The sequence below is a fragment of the Aythya ferina genome (genome assembly GCF_964211825.1).
Source record: "Aythya ferina genome assembly, chromosome: 1".
In the NCBI taxonomy this organism is placed as follows: domain Eukaryota; kingdom Metazoa; phylum Chordata; class Aves; order Anseriformes; family Anatidae; genus Aythya; species Aythya ferina.
The window spans coordinates 12,190,761-12,210,524 of record NC_140296.1 but is presented as its reverse complement, the minus strand read 5'-3'; the positions used below and the strand labels follow the sequence as shown (position 1 = coordinate 12,210,524).

The 19,764-nt window shown below is 43.3% G+C and overlaps 1 protein-coding gene across 1 annotated transcript in view; it reads left to right on the top strand.

Annotated features, from left to right (window-relative positions):
- MAML2 (mastermind like transcriptional coactivator 2) overlaps positions 1-19,764 on the top strand; it is a 208,686-nt gene that overhangs the window by 136,972 nt on the left and 51,950 nt on the right. The window contains exon 2 of the mRNA XM_084504130.1: positions 3,950-5,401. Within this exon, the coding sequence (XP_084360256.1) occupies positions 3,950-5,401 (1,452 nt within the window). The remainder of the gene's footprint in view (positions 1-3,949; positions 5,402-19,764) is intronic.

Genomic DNA, 19,764 nt, shown 5'->3' with positions numbered 1-19,764 from the left:
TGTAAGTGAATGTACATGGGTAATGTCAGAAGTGGAGCAAAGGTGTGCTTATAAAAATACAGATAAATATGGATAGTTGGAGGAAAAAATCCCTAAAATTTCTCATTGTAAAATTGTGTTTTTGCACCAAAGAGGTTTTTGTTTCCAATCTCTGGGAAAAAAAAAAAAAAAAAAAAAAAAAAAAAAAAAAGTTTTAAAAAGCTATAAAAAGCTTTTTATGAAAAGTAACAAATTTCAACCAAAAGAAAGGTGAAGCAAAAGTTTTTTGGTTGGTTGTTTTGGGTGTTTCCCAGAAAGATAATGATTTGTTACCAGATTTTTGATGAGCCCTAATTATTAGCTCAGTGGAACTCCTGCTGGTTTGGCTGTGTGTCAGGGAGCACTGGAGAAGAAGCTGTCTCTCCTAAATCCCTTTAAAGACTCAAACTAGGTTTTAAGGAGGAATTAATTGTCCCTCTGCACAGGAGGTGGTGTCATACAGTGCTGTTTAGACTGCGTCATCTCTAGAGTTTTGCCCTGGCCTGATAATGTTGCTGAGAATTTTGTTTGTGATATCTTGCGTTTTCTCATGCATTTAACTTCATGCAGATCCCATGCAGCTGTAACTTCAGAAAATCGATGCACCCAGCACTGCGTGGCTGCATGCTGACTCACCAGAGCCTGCTTAGCAAAAGGTCTTACAACAATACGGGCTGCCAGGAAATGCCATGTACTCTTTGATGGTTCATAAAGTCCTGCCCGCCTATTGTGGGATGGAGCCGTACATGGAGAGCTTCTTCCTCTCCCAGTTACTGTCATGTCACACATTTCCCATCACAGCGCCTTTCAGTATTACACGGTTTGAGTGGTTTGAGATGTGTAATCGGGAGCCTGTTTGATCTGAGGAATGTGCCTCTGTTATGTGCCTAGGAACTTCTATGTTACATTTACTGACCCAAATCAATCCTGGTTTGCAAATTGGAAGAGATGGAGCTTGAAATCTGGCAAGCTCTTTTTCCCCCCTTCTGAAGAGTGTGTGTTTTGCTTGGGGAAAAAGGGCTCTGGTTGATGAAAAAGTGATCAGAAGCTGAAAAATGCAATTGCTAGAAAATGGCAAAGGTTTGAGTGATCGAATCATGTCCCTTCAGAAAACAAAAGAAGCATAGTGCTTGAGCATCGGTGCCACATAAAAGACACTGTTTGAATGAAATAGCAAGACAGAGAGGCTTGTGATGGACACTGCTTGTCTCGCTGGAACAAACACAGTCTGGTCCCAGCAAACCACCCTGACATGGAATTGGTAACATCTCATGGCAGGGATGGAGAGGGAGGGGGCTTTGTCCCTGAGGGCTGCTCACAGCTTTGTGCCCTAACCTTCCACGCCCCTAATGCACGCATTGACCAAGGTGTTATCAGCATTGTCTGGATGGTTTGCAGAGATGTAATAAGTCAGCACTTGTCATTTCTTCTTTAGAAATCTCTTTTTGTGGGCATTTCAGGAGACCACATGTAATGAAACCCTTGAGTGCTCCAGCCCATGGCAAGGGAGGGCTGAGTGAAAGGACATATCTGGAGATCACGGTGCTCTCCTTTGCTTTGCCACTGACTTGTGCAGGTCACTGGGCAAACCACTCCATACCTCGCCCATATCTGCAAGTGGTTAATTCATATGCAGAAATAAAACAGCCATTATGCACAGCGCCGTGCAACTTTAACTGCATCAGAAAGCCTGGTGCAGGCGCTCTGAAAATGTGAGGACATTTTAAAGAGCTCCAAAATGACACGCAAAAGTAAAATTAACTCAGAAAGACGTATTTACCACATAAAGCACATACATGCAGAGGATATATTATTCATTATCTGTTCAGCCTTTTTGTCAGCAGCACATCCGAAAGCAAAACATGCTGCCAAGTCATGTATTCTGATGAACATGGGACTTCCCCATTTCCCAGGAAGATGAATTTGGGGGCACGAGAATGATTTCTAATAAGCACACTGACAGCAAAGATGATGGTAAAAGGAAGTGCACCTTACTGTTTTTTTTGCAGAGGAAAGTACAGTGAGTCATGTGTCAGGAGGAAGATGCTAAACAAAGGCAGTCCCTGTACTTTGCCACCTAAAAATCCCTCCCCAATGACAGCTAATAACAATTAGTTACTCTTGTAGGCAAAAGGTCTTGGGCTTGCACAGGTAGGCACCAACATATCTGTCCTTATAAAACAGAAACATGAAGCTGTGATTCGAAAGCTATGCCTGAAACTTGACTTCAGATATGAGGAGAGATTTTCAGTGTCAGAGAGAGGAATTACGAGGCTTAGCTTTAAGGGGTAAACTCGGTGCCCTGCTGATGCATTGGGAGGATAGATGGGGCCATGATAAATGTCTGTGAGCTGAGCTCTTCCCAATTGACTCCCTGGCATTCACTCTAGAATAAAAGTGTTCACACGTGGAGTTATGTGGGAAGCATTCTTACCAGTGGCTAAGTCTGAAGCTGAGGGAAATTACATACCCGTGGGCTTCTGTACCTGAAACAGCAGGGTCCAAATAATGTGATTTGAAGATCTCATAAATCATCCTTCCTCATGTAACTGCAAAACTAGAGATCTCAGCGTCTCATCTGCCCGTCGTGGTTTCCCAAGACATCGCACTTTGTAATGGGCCTGGTTTTCCCAGTGGTACACACGGTTACTTGTCAGATGACATTGTCCTGCCGTCTCCTCGGTCGGTGCACTTCTGCCCAGGCACGAGATGAGCCGAATTTCCCTGTGGAGTTTCCTGACATTGCTCACAGACCTCTGTGCAGCTGAAGCAGCCGCAGCGTGCACGTGGGCTGAGCTAGGTCTGCGTACGCCCATGGTTGCTGTGGCTGGTGCTTGGTGCACGCCTTTAATGTAGAGACCTGAAGCTTTGACAGGTGTGTTTGTTAAAAAAAAAAAAAAAAGTGTTTCTATTCTTTTATGAACTGTCTTTCTGAAATCTGAAATAACACTATTTCAGGGTATATACATATATTGGTCCAAATTTTTCAGCTGGTGGGACTACACCTTTGTTTTGTGTGCACAGGGTGGGAAAAGATTCCTTTCAGCAGACCCACAGGGTTTGTGAGCAGATGAAAGTATTGCTGTAAATATTCAAGGAAAAGGAAGTAGAGTTGTCGTTGTTGGAGCGGTGTTGCGTGCACTCTGTGTTTTATAGCAGATGGCTCAGAACATAAACAATTAGGGCTTAATGTATTAATATACAAATCTGGAAAATAATCCGGCAGTATATCATGGACCAGCCCCTTGGCTGACATAAATTGACATGGTTCCAGTGGCTTCACTTCAAGTTTTGAACAAGTTAACATCCAACATCTTTAACTACACCAATCTCCGGTCATTATAAACCTACGTGAGATCAGGATGCCTAGATCTCACTTGTGCCATTAAAATGTCTCCTAGGACCTTTGGACTCTGCAGTCCAAACATGATCTTTTGGATCGTGAACCAAAATCATTACAGTGGAATCCTGCAGCATTGGGTAGACACACGGGCAGATTTCGTGGCTGCATTAGTCTCTGCTGTCTGAAAATACATCAGATCTGTCTGGCATAGATAGATGGGAGCAAATCTGGGATGGATATGCCCTAGGCTTTGCCAGCTACAGCTCTGGCCACCTCCCTCCACTCACACCCACAGGAAAGGTGGGACTTGTGGTCAACAGGAGGCAGTGATGCCCAAAAACTGCTGGTGGCTATAAAGACGGGGATGGCGGTGACAGGGAGATGTCTCACTCACACATTTCCCTACCGTTCTGCACAATTTCATTGACTGTTTTCACTGACCTTTGCTGCCCAGAATAGTTTTCTGTGCTGTGCAGTGCTTACTTGCCTGTTGACTTGCGAGATCCTTCCATAAGCACCAGATAGACTATAGCTTTTTTCTTCAGTTGTCATCTAACGATTATTATTTTTTGTCTCTGCTTCTTTCAGCTCCAAGGCTCCTTGAAGAGAAAGTTGGTGGTAAATCTGTCACCTGTCAACAACAAGAGGCCAAATGGTGTTTCGGACAACTCGTTCCTTGACATTAAGAGGTTAAGAGTGGGCGATAATATCCCAATGGGACAAGGTGGCCATCATGCTAACAATTGCCAAAGCCAGTCAATGCCTGGAACTATGCCTGTGGGGCAAGGATCACAAAGAAAGACCAGTAACCTAGCAAACAATGCACATGCTAGTGGGAATGGCATGTTTAATATGACTTTGAAAGAGGTAAAGAAAGAACCGGGAGAAACAATGTCCTGCAGCAAACACTTAGATGGCCAGATGTCCCATGAGAACATGTTCCCCAACAGATATGGGGAAGACTCAGGAGAACAAATGATGGATCCAGAGCTTCAGGAACTATTTAATGAACTGACTAACATATCAGTGCCACCGATGAGTGATCTTGAGCTAGAGAATATGATAAATGCCACAATAAAGCAAGATGAACCGTTCAACATTGACCTTGGGCAGCAAAGCCAGAGGGGCCCTGTGAGATCTCTGCAGATGGATAAGATGGTAATTAAGAGCGAATATGCACCAGGCATGAACCAGGCTTCTGTGGGTTCCCCACAGATGAGGCCTTCTTCTACAGGTCCAGCCTTCACTATGGCCACCGCTGCCATGTCCACCTCCTCACCCATCCCCTCGGTGCCTCAGAACCAAACGCAGGTGTCGCAGGTCTCTTCTGCATCCAGTCGGCCATTGCCTAACTGGCAGGAGGTTTCTCACGCACAGCAACTCAAGCAGATCGCAGCCAACCGTCAGCAGCATGCCTTGATTCAGCAGCAACAGCAGCAGCAGAACCAGACAGCCAACTGGTCCACCTTGTCTCCGTCTGGTCCTTCCCCCGGGCCCTTTGTGCAAGAGAAAATCCCCAGTCCTTCTTTTCGCCAGCAGCAGTTCAGCCCACAAAGCTCAGCGATGCTTGGGGTGCCCGTGAATGGGAACCAGTCAAAGGGGATGAATAACTATGTTTATAAGCCAACCACTCCCCAGAGCAATCCCATGGACATAATCATGCAACAGAAGCCTCAGGACCTCAACAGAAACTTTATCAACAGTGCTCAGCCACCACTAGAGCAGCATCATGGCAACACAAAGCCTTTGTTTCACTTTAACTCAGAGCAAACAAACCAGCAGATGCCTTCAGTTTTGGGTTCCCAAAGCAAGCCTGCCCTTCTGCACTACACGCAGCAGTCACAGAGCTCAGCCCCAGTGCAACAGCCACAGCAGCAACAACAGCCACAGCCGCAACCTGCTCAGCCTCTCCCAAACCAGTCTCTTCAAAGGCCACCCAATGTACCCCTAGCAATGCAGCAAAAAATGATGCTTCAGAAAATTCAGCAAAGCCAGCAAATCTCAGGTTTGCAGTATCCGGTCTCTCAGCAGCATAGACAGGTAAGGCAGATTCTTCCTTCTTTGTTACACTCTGGTCTGAGTGGTAAAAAGGGTTTTCCATCCATTCCTCATTCCTCCAGGAGATGTGTACTGGTGTGTAATGACCTCAGGACATACTTCAGCAGAGCTGCTGATGGCTTGTTTAGTGCGTATTCAGGTGTATCACAGATGCACATTTGTAAGAATTTCAAGAAAGACATGCTCAGAACTTATATTTTTTTTCTTAAAGCAAGAGGGAATATGTCACTGCTATATATTATGTAGATACTTGTCAGAAAGGTGTGATAGCAGGGCAGATGTAAGCTTATTTTGGACTCCTGTCTGAGTTTCCTACCTTACAAAATTTTTGGTTCTTTTGAATGGCACAATTGTAATGAATTCCTATGTTATCTTAGAGAATGCATTTTACAATGTTAATTTTTATGTCATCGATTTCCTCAGGGAGGCAGGGTTAGGAAATTCTGTTTTTAGATATCGTTTGACTGACATGACAAAAATACTGTTTGCACATTTGTTATCTGTTTGGCAAAGAAAAACTAAGACTTATCTGTGAGCTTTATAAACACTCATCACACTTCTGGGAATAGTCTCTGCATAAAATACATGCTTAGATATGAAGGTGAAGGCTTGCACAGATACATCTACAATTATATACCGTGTGGCCAGCTCCCACTGTGTTATCATGAGACATTGCTCTGACATGATCAATGATTATAGCTCAGTTATGCTATGCCAAGTCATCTTGCACCAAAATCCCATGTTTCAGACCTGTCAATTGAAGTTCAAATATGTAACCTTACTGTACCCCCGAAACTGGAAACCACATGCAAAACAGGCAAAGCATATATTTGATATTGGGATGTTTAAACCATTCTGAGGAGTTTTGGTGGGTTCATAGCATTTGAGGGTAATACAGATGTAGAGATTGCTCATGAATTCCTTTGATATGAGAAAGAACTATAAGAAACTACTGAGAAAATGAAACCCTAAATTTTCCATAAAGTCACTGAGGAGCAGCACCGTGAAAGAATCGGTCATAAATGGCATATCTTGGCCAACCTGTTTGGGCAAACAGTATGAGTTTTTGAGATAAAGCAAATAGAGCTGTATGCATGGAAATCTTTCTCCTTTTACATCTTTTGAACTCCCTGGCCACCTAACCATGACTTTTTCCAACAGAGGATCCCTTGGCAAGAGGCTCCAGGTGAAACATTTAGGCAGACTGGGTGAGGAGGTGTTGCTTTGTTTGATGATGCTGGAGGATTAACAGCAACCACAGCTTTGCTGTTTTACAGGAGAACTCTGCTGGCTGTTGCTCTACTCCTTGGGCCACTGTGTGCTCACTTCTCAGGCACATTTCCCCATTCTCTTAATAGACTGGCAGGCAGAAGAATTTTAGCAGTTCCTTCATTCAGCCATGATGAAGCTTCCAGCAATCTGTCAGCACAGGGGAGACAGGCAGGACTCCTGCAAACACTCCTGTTTTTCTGTAAAAAAAAACAAACATGCAAGGTCACATTCTGGAAAGGAATAAAAACATTGAGTGTAACACTGCTCAGGGCAATGTTAGCTCCCTGTTCTCTGCCCTCTTGTGCTGCTGCTGAGGGAGGCAAGCCAACAAGATGGTTACAGGCAATGTGGTCATAGCAGTGGTTTCAAAATGTATCATGAGTGTAGTGGGATCTATCACCTGCAAAGCCACAGGACCTTTTGGTTTAGGAAGCTTTCCCTAAATTAATTTTGCTAAGTGCCAAGCTTCAGATATTACAAGGAAGGAGTTTCGCCTATCATCACAGACTTCTGCAAGAAGCTTTCCAAAGTCTCACATCACCCAGCACACAGTTTTGTCTGCAGGATGTGCTTATCTGACCTGTGGCATAGCTGAAAAGTGTACTTTTGTAGGCACAGATTGCAGGGCTTTTGCAGCTGTTGCTTCTGTGCTCTAGAGAAATAACTGGATTAGAAAAGATCTTTCCTTAAGATCTTTTCCTGCCGAAATTCAGAAAATCAGGTGGGTCTCTCTCAGTGTTCTGTAGCTGCAAGAATGATACTGACAACTGCGTAAACTCAGTCCATAAAATTACAGGATTTAGGATCATTTTGAACACAATTGCTCAGCTGGCAATGTTTACTTCTATGAACAACTTTAGGCCTGCCTGCACAGATGCAAGAGCTCATCAACCCCTGGGTCAGGGCTGCTTGTCCCCATAGGTTCATCCTGAATATTAAATTGGAGTTGGAGGAGAGACCCCAGCATTATATTCCAGTAGAGATCATGAAGGTCAAAACGAGCTCATGGGTCAATTCCTGTTGATCTAAGCACTGGGGACATCACCTCATTTAGGCTGCATGGTCTTCTGTCCTGGAGAATCATCTTCCACCTCTGAGGATTTCTAAAGATCATTAACAGTGATGCATGATTAATTACCAGCATTACTAATTAACTTCATGATTAATATATATTTTACTCATGCTCTATTTTTCATGAGGAATCAAGGTGTGATTCTGCTAGATATTGTTCAACTCCTCCTTAGATCCTAAATTCATTATAAATGTGAACAATAAGGACCATCTCAACTGGCTGAAATGCTTTGTAGCTGGAAACACTCATAAATAGCTGCTGTGACATTGCCATTAGATAACACTGAATGGGATGCTATAAACTCACATTTTTAGCTGAACCAACTCACTCTCTGGATTTTTTCCCCAAGCTTTAAGATCCCCCCAAAGCATTTGAACTTCACTTTATCAGCCCCGGCTTGCTAACTAGAAATGCAGGAGTTATAATTTCTCTGCCTGTCACATTCACTTTGTGTCAAATTGGAGCAAACTTGTAGTGCGATTTGCTAATTAGATGTCTTTTGCCTCTAGGGAAAAGTCATAAAAATGATGGAAATCATCTTGGTTTCCTGGAAGAAGGTTGAATTGAATGAAAGTTTGGTTTGCTTCTCAGTTTTCCTCTCCATTGTTGTAGGAAAGGTTCACCTTTCCATTGTCTATCAGGATGCAACATATGCACAGTCAAGAAAAAACTTGTACAAATTCAACACTCTCTTTGTTTAGGGAATAATTAGAAACTTCAATTTCTGCACTGGTTAAATTGGGTTTGCAATACTTATCCAGAACCTGGGGGAAATCTGTAACTGTAACTGGAAATCTGTAACTGGGAGAAGTTTGAAATCTAACTTTCTCTCTGTGAAGAAATGGAGAAATGAAAGATGCTTCTGGAGTAAGGCATAAGGTTTTTGAACAAACAGCTTGGTGTTTTTAAGTAGTCTGAGAAATTCTGCACATATTTTTAAAGTTTTTGGTCACCCGTATGACTCATTCAATAAGTTCCATCAGTCTTCTATCAAGAAGTTAAAAAAAAAAAAAAAAAAGGAAAGAAAAAAGAAGCCAGTATCTGCTAAATAAAATATTATAAATATTATTCATTCCCTTCTGTTTTCATACTAAAGCCAAATTAAACTCAGAGGTTTCAAGATGAGTTTATTTCCAATATTTTTATTCAAATTCATTCGCTAAGGGTGGGGAGAAAAGAAGGCTGAGCTCGTGAGAAGAGGAACCCTAATGCAGCAAGGCTGCTCCATGTGGTACTTGTGGGCATGTGCCCTTGGACCACAAGAGCCCTATTTAATGTCAGCTTTGGAGGCAAGGAGGACAGAAGGGATCACGAGAGTTTCAGCTCCTGCTGTACACGAACAACCAGAGGTCCTTGTTTTAAGGCTCTGGAAACACCAGTGTTGTTCATGTAGTTACAAGTGTGTCCCTGTGGAGAGCCCAGGGCCTTGTTAGTCCTCACTCCTTTATAATGTCTTTGAGGATGGGATCATCTCTCTTCCTTCCCTTTTCTCTCTCTCTCTTTTTTTTTTTTTTTTCCCCAAGACCCAGAAATGCAGTGTGATTACTTGCAGTTTGGGGGCATTTTTGCCATTACTTTCCCTAACTGGGGTCTACCTTAGATCATTTTCTTCACCAGATCTTAACAGGCTCCTTTTAAATCCAACCATTCTCCCTTCCTACTGAATATCGAACAATCCCTTCTCTGTTACCTGCCCCAAGCATGAGTGACCCATATGTGCCTCTTGGCTGATGCCCTCCTACAGCAGGACTTCGTATTTTGCAGCATGTGGCCGATGTCCTTCCAGGTGCTCCATGCCCTAGGGACATGACATGGGTGCATCTGGCTGGAGAGGGGCCACGATGTAGCTCAGAAAGTCAATGCTTAACTGATATAGATGCATTGCTCCTAAATGTCTCCAAGGGATGGTGATGGTAGTTTAACTAACCTGGCAGCTCTGCACCCAAGGTAATTTAATTTATTTTGGGAGAGCATAATTGGACTTACAGCAGCATAGTAAGCAGCAGGATGTGGCCTTCTTTAAAGCATGGGCACCATACAGATTTAATAAGAAATGTATGTTAAACTGTCAGATTGTCAGAGTGCTATGCAAGGAAGAAGCACCAAGAGCAAAAGATCTCATGGTTTCTTTGAAAATGCAGCTAGAAAAACTCCTGTTATCGTTCACTGCTGAGCAATTACTTACACCTCTAGTTTAGCCTCTGAAATCTCTCAAAGAAAATGTGGCTTCTTTGGATGATTCATATCAAAACAATATTTTCCTAGACCTTTGTGTTTACCACTAAAGAAGAAGAGAGGAGCACATTTTGGTGAGGCAATCTCTCTGTTTTCAAGTGTGAATGAATTATTTTGCAAATATTTGTTAAATGAAGAGAGAAAAACTAGAGTGGCTTGTGGTAATTGGTACAAACCAGGACTTAAATGTGACTGAGATCATAAATAACAACGATTTCCAAGCCTTTGGAATCTGCAATAATAGAAACCGTTCCATAGTGTAAGGAAATAACAATGTGACCTTTCTTGCAATGCTCACTATAAAAATAGTGTTTGGATGAGAGCTTTTCTTGATAGCTCCATTTTGGTTGCATTCCTTCATGCAAGGGCTTCTGAATTAAATATTCTGAATAAAAACTTGAGGACGTCCCCATAATTACCGTCAACTGAATGGTCATAACTGATTTATGAACACAAAACCAGAAAGAAAATGTCAAAGGTTTCTGTATTGCCGTAGTGGACAGTTGTCTTGGTGTCTTGTTGGTGCCTTATATCATTCACCCTGTTTACTAAACCAAATATATAGACGATCACACTGTGGATGGTCAGTCCCTGAGTACATCATAATTCAGAGGCTCGGTGACATTGCCAGCTTCATAAGCTTTCTTGAACTCTTTTCATAAAGTATTTTCACTACTAGAATGGTAGAATATTAGCCTCTTAGGTCAAATGCTTCTGTGTTCATGGATTTGGGACATAGCTGAGATAGTCCTTGTGGTCTCATTTGGGCTGCTTTTGGAAGGTACCTCCATGAAGATACCAACACAAAACATCATCACGCTTGCCTGGATGTGTTCTGTGCTAATGTCGGCACACTTGAAGTCTTATTGTTTATTAGCTTTGTGAAATTGCCTGGAAGGTCCACTGATAGGACAAAATATCATTCTGTAAGAAAAATATAAATGGTTTAAAAATGGCACCTGTCTCAAAGGGACAAAAGATGAGTTTCACAGAAGAAATTTGAAGGATATCAGCTTCTACCCACCTGCACGTCTGCAGATGTTTGTTTGAGGTCTGCAGTGATCCAGAGGTACTTCATGGGCTAGTCATTTGTCCTGGCTGTGGGGAAAAACAAGGTTCAGCAAGAGTGCTATGTGCTTCAGTCCTCTGATTTTACTCCACTGCCACCTTGAAGACATGGGAAGACGTGGGGAAGCAGAGGGACACCCAAGGTGCCTGGTGTGTACCTAAGAGAAGATGTAGGGGCTGCAAGGAGGAAAGGGCAGGAGAGAAGATCCACAGAGCTGGTGGCAGAGTTTGCAGTTTGTAGGCCTGGCATAGTGGGGTAAAGTAGGGAATCGACACCAAGAAAAGGACATGAGTTTGTGTTTATGGGATTAACTGGAAAGGAGGGGTAACGAGGCAAGATTGGGGTAAAGAGCTGTGAAGAGGCAATGGGAGGCAAAGAACCAAGGATGTTTCAGGTCTGGCTCTCTGCTACGAGGCAAGTTAGTCTGTGCTGACCTGTGATCTTATCAGTGAAGCTGGGATATCCGTGAGGACTTGTTACCTGGTTGAAGTGAAGATTTCTGCCATTGCCGTGCTGTGCATCCGAGGCCGGAGTCAAGCCCTGAGTCAACTTCCTGTAGGGATTTTGGAAAGGCAGCCTGGAAAAACAATATAATTCCACAACCATCGGGAGCTGGCATGGTGAAAACCCCTTTCCTGTAAGTTTTTGCTCATTTGTAGGCAATTTATGAATACCTCAAGAAGTCAAGGAATGACCAAAAAAAAATTAACAAGACCTAGCTCTTATTTCTCTCCCTAGAGTCTTTCTATTATTTTAATTCCCTGAAGTCTTCAAGAACAAGTCCCAGTAATTTGCCTCTCTAGGGGTTCAAAATGAAGCAATATTCTAGTGGCAAATATTTGTTTCTTCATTCAGCCACTTTTACTGCTGGTGCTTTTATGGTGGAGACCTGCCCCAGGCCACTGATGACTGTCATTAAGACAGCAACAGACCTAGTAATGCTCTTTTAATATAAGTTTTCATGGGTAACTTTCCCATTTGTATGTAATACAGATCCAGAAAATCGGCCAGATGCTCCAACAGAACTAATCCAGAACCATCTGCCTGCTTCATTTGCAGCATGCCTGTTTCTGATAATGTACACATACAATGTAAGAGACAGCTTTTGCCCTGAAGAATTTATAATCTAAAAAAGCAAGCCAGACAAAGCATGAGAGGAAGGAAATGTTACTCTACGTTTTAGATATTATTATATATTTAGGGAAAGAGAGAAGGAAGATCTCACCCAAAGCCATTACAAGCCACCCACGAGCTGTGAGATAGGGACGTAAGTAACACATTTACCATCACACAGCAATTCACTGAGTCTGATGTTGAACCAGAGCAAAAGTCAGTCTCAGAGACACTGTTGCTGCATCCCAGGACTATCCCTGACCCCACCACTGCTCATCTTGACCTGCCTGTCCCCTGCCGCTTGCCTCCTACTCTGAGATCCTTCCTTACTGACCCAGCATCCCCAACTCTCAGCCTGCACAGCCTGCACAGTCCCCCAGAGGAGTCCGCTGGAGGACAGTGTTTGATGCTTCTTTTCCCCGTTCCACCTGTGGATTGATGGCAGACAGCCCATTGAGGTGAACCCAGCAGCTTGCTAACTCTCCAAAGAACCTGTGAGCCATCTGTGGACATATTCTGGCTATTCCCAAGGTTCTGCTTTCCTCACATGCATGAGAAACGAATGGGGCCTTGAGGGTAGCCTCACATCACCCTTTGCATGTTGAACAGGCCAACCATGTTGAGTGTCTGTCATCTCTTCAGAGTCCTCATTTCTCCATCCCCTCTGACGAGCCTCTGTTATGTCAAGCCCCAGCTGGAATTCAGAAGGAGGCTGAGTGCTGCCAACACTTGGTTCCTCTGAAAAGCCAAATGGCTTTCATAGAGTCTTTTAATAGTACTACTTAGTCTTGACATAGCTGTGGAAACATGTGAGTTTAATGATTTTCTGACTTTGTGGGAAGAGGTGAGGAATGATTTGAAGTCTACAGCATACTGAGAGTCAGTAGAAAATGCAGAAAACAGGTAAAAAGGGTATTTATCCCTCTCCTTCATATCACTTCTCTCTATTTAATGTTAATCGCCTAACCTTCCTGTGTAGCCAGTGAGGAAGGTACAGTTCAGAGTACTTAAGCTGGACACATCCGTGAGGCACAAACTCACTGCAGAAGACTCTCACTTCCCTGAGTCCAGCCGTGCTGCTGGAAGAAATGCTCAGACTGAACTCACGGTGGAAGCCCTGCAATGTGACATTGCCTGGGGCTGTAAGCAAGGGGCAGTTTGGCCGGGCAGGGTGGGAGGAGATCGAGTCAGTGGTGGGTGCTCAGCCTGAACCCACAGGCTGGCCCAAGCCCCTGGAGCTGGCAGTCCTAGGTCCAGCTGGAGGCTACCTGTTGCTCCCATGAGCTGGGCTGGGGCTGCTACAAAAGCCCCTTTTGGGGCTCAGGAGGAGGAAGCCAGGAGTGAGTCTGGGTGCAGAGGTGGGCAGGGGACTCAAGGGTAGGAAATAGCATGGGAGGAAATCGGGCAGGATGGGAACTGTTGATGTACAGGGAACAAGCTCGCACAGGAGCAATGCGGAAGACTGGTAACACTTAAAGAAATACCTATTTCTGTATCCTGTGGCAGAAAAAGGGGTTTGTTGTCTATTAGTTCCCAAAGTGTCTGCAAGAAGTCGTCAGCACAGGGCAAGAAATGCAGCTTTCCAGAAATGCTTCCCTCAGAGCCCTTCTAATCGCCAGCTGAAAGGATTCACTGCATATTTCAGCCCATGCTATTCATACTGCAAGTCTCTGTCAATCAGAGATACAGAAGAACCAGCATATTTGTCCACATCTGTTCTCTGGTTTGTCCTTCATGGAACCCTACAGCTCTTGTACAACCCCCAGCTGGAAGTGTAGCCAGTGAACCACCAACGTGTTGTTTTCTTCCTGTCTTGCAAAAGCTGCACGAGGAAGAAAAATGCAGGTTGGATGATCCTCTTGGGCCTTCATAAGAAGCTGGATAGTCCATCTTGAAGGAAAGGTTCCCTGTGACAGACTTCCAGCACTTGCAATGACCAAAGTTTGAAAAAAAAAGCCTATTTCTATGGAGGAGCCAGTTTGTTCTGCAACCTGTAAGAGGTAGAGAGACTCTGAGGGCTCTCTGCATTCTGTGAAGTTGGGTTAGATGTACTCGCACAGTCTCGCCTTTTTCCAGACCTTTCTCTAATTTGTAATGGTTGCAAGCTGGGCCACAGCCTGGCTCCAAGTGCATGATGAATGACTAAAGGATTTAGTGCTTTGGTTCTGGTTAGAAGAGCATCCAGCTTTATCCATTGCAGAACTAGATTTCTCCAAATAACTGTAAGCTGCAATCCCAGCTCAAGCAGGCTTTGCTGGGGTGACTCCAGCTTTTTCTGGTTTCAGCTATAGCGAAGGAAAAAAAAGAAAAAGAAGAAGAAGAATGGCTTCTTTTCCTCCTAGAACTGGTAAAAGACATGGGAAACCATAGGGATTAGCAGAAATATTGAGAACTTCACAGCCTAAGTGCAAAACAGAGTGGGAAGAGGGAGGGTGGGAGTGAGTTCTGGCTATCCATCCTTAATCCAAAGCTGTCTGCTCCTTCCCAGGCTATACTTCACTGTCATACACTTGCAAATTTGCTCCAGGAATGAAAACAGACTAACTTTAAGCTTGTTCCCAAAGCTGCAAATTTGTCCCTGCTGGGTGTTAATTTAACTGCTTCCAGGGCACCAGGATGTCTACAAGCCTTCGCTTTTCTTTCTTTCTTCTTTTTTTTTTCACACATCTGGTGTTGTGAAAACTTCCAAGGCACCACACAGCAGAGTGATGAACTGACCACTTTTAACCCTTTCCACAGCATGCCAAGTAAGATGTGCGTGAGCCGGCCTCTGTCTCTTTCTCCAGCTTTTTCTCCCTATATCAGTCTATTGGCCTTGTTACTTATCAGATCCACAAGCTTTAAAGCTGATCTTAAGAACATTCATAGGTTGGAAGTTGAGTCTTTCTTCAGCTCCATCATTCTCATTTTTCCTGTGAACAAACCTGACTAAACAATAATAATCGGACTTCAAAAAGTTCCAACAGGAAGAAACATGTTTGGAGCAGGGAGGATTTTTGCAAAATATTTCTTTTTTTTTTCCCCTTGCTTTTATCTGGTGTTACCACTCGCCAGCAGGGAGGAGGTTCAGTGCAGCAGTTCTGCTCACGTTATGGCAAGTGATGGCCTTTTCCTGTTGGTTTTTGATTGTTGCATTTGTTCTTTGATGGCTGCATTAACTGTTTATCTGCTACATTGATTGAACCACAACTCAGACCGAGCAAATTCAAAACAATCTGGGTGTCTCATTTCCAGTCATAGCTGTTGTACTTTCCCTGAGTTTCTCGGCTTTCTTTTCTTTCCATAGAACAAGCTGTTTGTATGACCAGCCCCTTTGTTTCACAGACATGTTCCTACCAATAGTATACACATTGACTTTTTTGTCTTTGATAAAGGTACTTGGAACCCAAATTCCTCTCCAGTTTTGTCCTTTGTACAGTGCAATACGCATGCAGAGTCCTCCTTTCCTGTCTCCCTCTCATCTTTATCATTACTTCTAACCCCACAGCCCTCTTTTTGTACTTCTGTCCCAGTGACTGTCCCTTCTCAGCCCTGGTTCCTCTCCTGCACCTGACTCTGGGAGCTGAAACACCATGGAGAAACATTTCACAGCTATGTGGGTTGCTGAACACAGCAAGAAAACAGAAGTATCTGTCACAATCAGATGCAGGAGACCCAAACATGCCACAGGCCTTGATTTTGGCGTCTTCCCTTCTTCATGTAGGGTTTTCACTGCTGAGTTTTATTTTTAAAAGAAGAAAATAACTCTCAATCCACAAATTACAGGCCTCTTTGGTAAACATGAAATCTACTTCATGGGCTAAGTACAGCTGTGTTACCAAAATCTTGTTTCATATTCAAAGTATTATCAAGGGCAGCCTTTTTCAGAAGCAGCACTTCTCTCTGGGCCCAAGCCAGATGGAGCTGGGGCCCCAGGAAGCACTGAAGCGGTTCTTCAGAAGGGTTTTCCATAGCCATATACATGCTATTTTTTTTATTTAAAAAAAAAAAAAAAAGCCTCTTCAGATTTCTAATCCTGTCTGAAATGCTTTCTAGAGCATTGGGCTCACCACCTGAAAATACTAATGAAATTTGGTCTGTGGTTTGTGGAGATAGAATCATTCATCTCCCCATTAAACCGGAGCTTTTTAAAGCTATACAGTAGGACTTAGGTGTCCATAGCCAAATTATTTATGCAGATCTAGAGAATGTCAGTCCAAAAAACATATAGCTTTAACATTTCCACCCCTGTTTTTATTCTGACAAGTTTTCCAACCGATGCACCTAGTAACCACCTTTGAAACTGGCCATAAGTAAATTTAGGCTGGAAATCAGAAGTGCATTCCCAGCAAATGGAGAAATTGTTTGCCTTTTCCAAGGAGAGTGCGGGTGGCCAAAAAACTAACTGCCTTAAAGATAAAATTTAGAAAAAATGTGCTAGAAAGGCACTCAGTTTAAAAACAGGATCCCTTTCTCCTCTTTCACAGCACAGATGCAGTCCAGTTTTCTACCTCTGGCCTCATGTGGGCCTTTCCTTGAAGGAACCAAGTGGGGAGCTGTGTGGGCAGCTACTAAGCAAAGCTGAGTGACTGACATGGCTACACACACCAGATAGATTTTCGGACATTTAATTGTAACATTCATTTAAATATATGGTCTGCTGTTGTTATGAGCTCCGAGAATATTTTTCCTCTCTTCCTCCCAAAGAGTCCAAAGCAAATTGAAGGCTAGACTGCTAGTACACTAATTGTATATGAATTTGCACATGAATCATTAATTAAAGTCAAGCTGTGGAAAAAATTAAAAAGTCTAAAAGACCTTTGGACATTTGTGTGAAGATCATTGCACTTAATACCAAGGAATACAAAAATATTTGGACTGTTTGCTCAAAGGGGCACAATGTTAATGAATCATTTTAATCACCTTCATTATAGTCTTTCAAACAGAGGAGATCACAGCAGAAAACCAAGCCTGACAAAAACAACATACAAAACCCAGAGGCAACTGTGAGGCTACTAATTAGATAACTTTACCTTGATATTTGCATTTGAGCTTATGGATGTGAACAACAGAGTAGTATGCTACTTTCAGGGCAAGAAACAAGCAAATGGGTGCTGTCCTGCGTCTTCTCAAGCACCATTTTCAAGGTGCCTCCACCTTGGTCTCTTGCATTTTGCATGGTGAATACTTGGAATACTCAGAAATCCCCATGGGTAGCCTTTCTTGTGTTTCTCCCAAATTCTTCTTACATCTCTGGTCTTCTTGCAGCAACAAAACAATGCAGGATCTGGAATTATTCTATAAATGCTAGCGAATAGAAATTATGCAGAATGCCCAGATTTTGTGTTATTTTAGCCACACAAATGCTACAAGCAAAAACTAAACCAAATTAAATTCACACATAAATATCAGCAGGAACACTGAGACAGTAGTGATAGCAGAAGTAATGAAATTATGTAATATATGCAAATTGTTTTCTACACAGTAATTCAGCCATAAAGCTTCTGTTAAGTGAGTAACTATTGACTGTTCTGTAAAGGTTGGAAATGGAGAAAGTGAGATGAACATTTTTTTCTAATGCAACTGGTAATGTTGAAAAATTAGAAAACATGTTTTGAAACATTAGAAAACACAGCACATGGAAAATAAGGAGGTGACTGGTGACAGCCAACATGGCTTCACTAAGGGAAGATCACACCTGAGAAATCTGGTGGTCTTCTACGATGGGGTTACAGCACTGGTTGATAGGAGAAGAGAAACTGAGTTTATCTACTGGACTTGTACAATGCATTTGACACTGTCCCCCATATCCTTGTCTCTAAATTGCAGAGACATGGATCTGATGGATGGACCGCTCAGTAGGTAAGGAATTGGCTGGATGGTTGCACTCAAAGAGTTGCGGTCAACGGCTCAATGTCCAAGTGGAGATCAGCAATGAGTGGTGTTCCTCAGGTGCTGGGACTGGCAGTATTTAACATCTTTTTTGGTGACATTGACAGTGAAATGGAGTGCACCCTCAGCAGGCTTGCTGATGACACCAAGCTGTGTGGTGGGGTTGACACACAGGAGGGAAGGGATGCCATCCAAAGGGACCTGGACAGGCCTGAGAGGTGGGCCTGTGCGAACCTCATGAGGTTCAACAAGGCCAAGTGCAAGGTCCTGCACCTGGGCTGGGGCAAGCACAAACGCAGGCTGGGCAGAGAATGGATTGAGAGCAGCCCTGAGGAGAAGGACCTGGGGTGTTGGTGGATGAGAAGCTCAACATGATATGTCAATGTGCGCTTGCAGCCCAGAAAGCCAACCGTGTCCTGGGCTGCACCAAAAGCAGCATGGCCAGCAGGGTGAGGGATGGGACTGTCCCCCTCTGCTCTGCTCTCCTGAGACCCCACCTGGAGCCCTGCACAAGAAGGACATGGAAGTATTCGAATGACTCCAGGGCCACAAAATGATCAAGGGGCTGGAGCACCTCTCCTGTGAAGACAGGCTGAGGGAGTTGGGGTTGTTCAGCCTGGAGAAGGGAAGGCTCTGAGGAGACCTTACAGCGGCCTGCCAGTACCTAAAGGGGGCTACAGGAAAGCAGGGGAGGAACTCTTTGCATGGGCTGTAAGGGATAAGACAAGCAGTAATGGCTTTAAACTAGAAAAGAGAATATTTTGATTAGATATAAGGAAGACATTCTTCACTGTGAGGGTGGTGAGGCCCTGGCACAGGCTGCCCAGAGAAGCTGTGGATGCCCCATCCCTGGAGGTGCTCACGGCCAGGCTGGATGGGGCTTTGGGCAACCTGGGCTGATGGGAGGTGTCTCTGCCCATGGCAGGGGGTGGAATTAAGTGACCTTTCAGGTCCCTTCCAACCCAAAATGTGCTATGTTTCTATGTGGTGCATCTAATTAAGTGCCTGGGTACAAAAGGACTGAGTCAAGGAGAGATGAATTATCTCAGTATTTCTGAAAATTGGTCATCTAGTTAGATGTATAATTATGGTTTCATTTGTCATCTCCAAATTGAGGTTCAATTAAGAATTATCATAAACTTTGCAGTTTTTATACTTTTTTTTTTTTTTTTTTGTCCAAGCTCTTCTCCATCGAACATTCAGCTAGGCAAAGATCACTATCAATGTCAATGAGTATTTTCAGAAAACATCTTTTAAAAGATTTAGAGGTTTCAGCTATTAAAGCAGTCAGAATTTCATGCCATTAATATTTAAATATATATAGTTTAATCCAGTTTAAAAATGCAGAGGTTTACATTCCATGCTGAGTGAGGCTGTACGTGTCAATACTTGTGTGTGATCAAAATGAGCTCATGTACACTAGAATAGGACCTTAGCACTTCACAAAATGGCAAATAGATGTAAAGGTTGGAGCTATACTTCCAAGTGTAGATCACAGGAGAAATTGATTTCACAACAGGACTTCTGAATTTGCATCTCAGCTACATTACGTGTGTCCATTTACACAGAAAGTAAATATATTTTCCTGTATGACGTGATGCAGAGGGCAACCCTATCGTTATTGAACTGGTAATCAAAATGTTGTTCATAATTTCTATGTTGCATAAACAACAGTAAATAAAGGTACATTTAAATGTTGTGTTTCAAAATAAT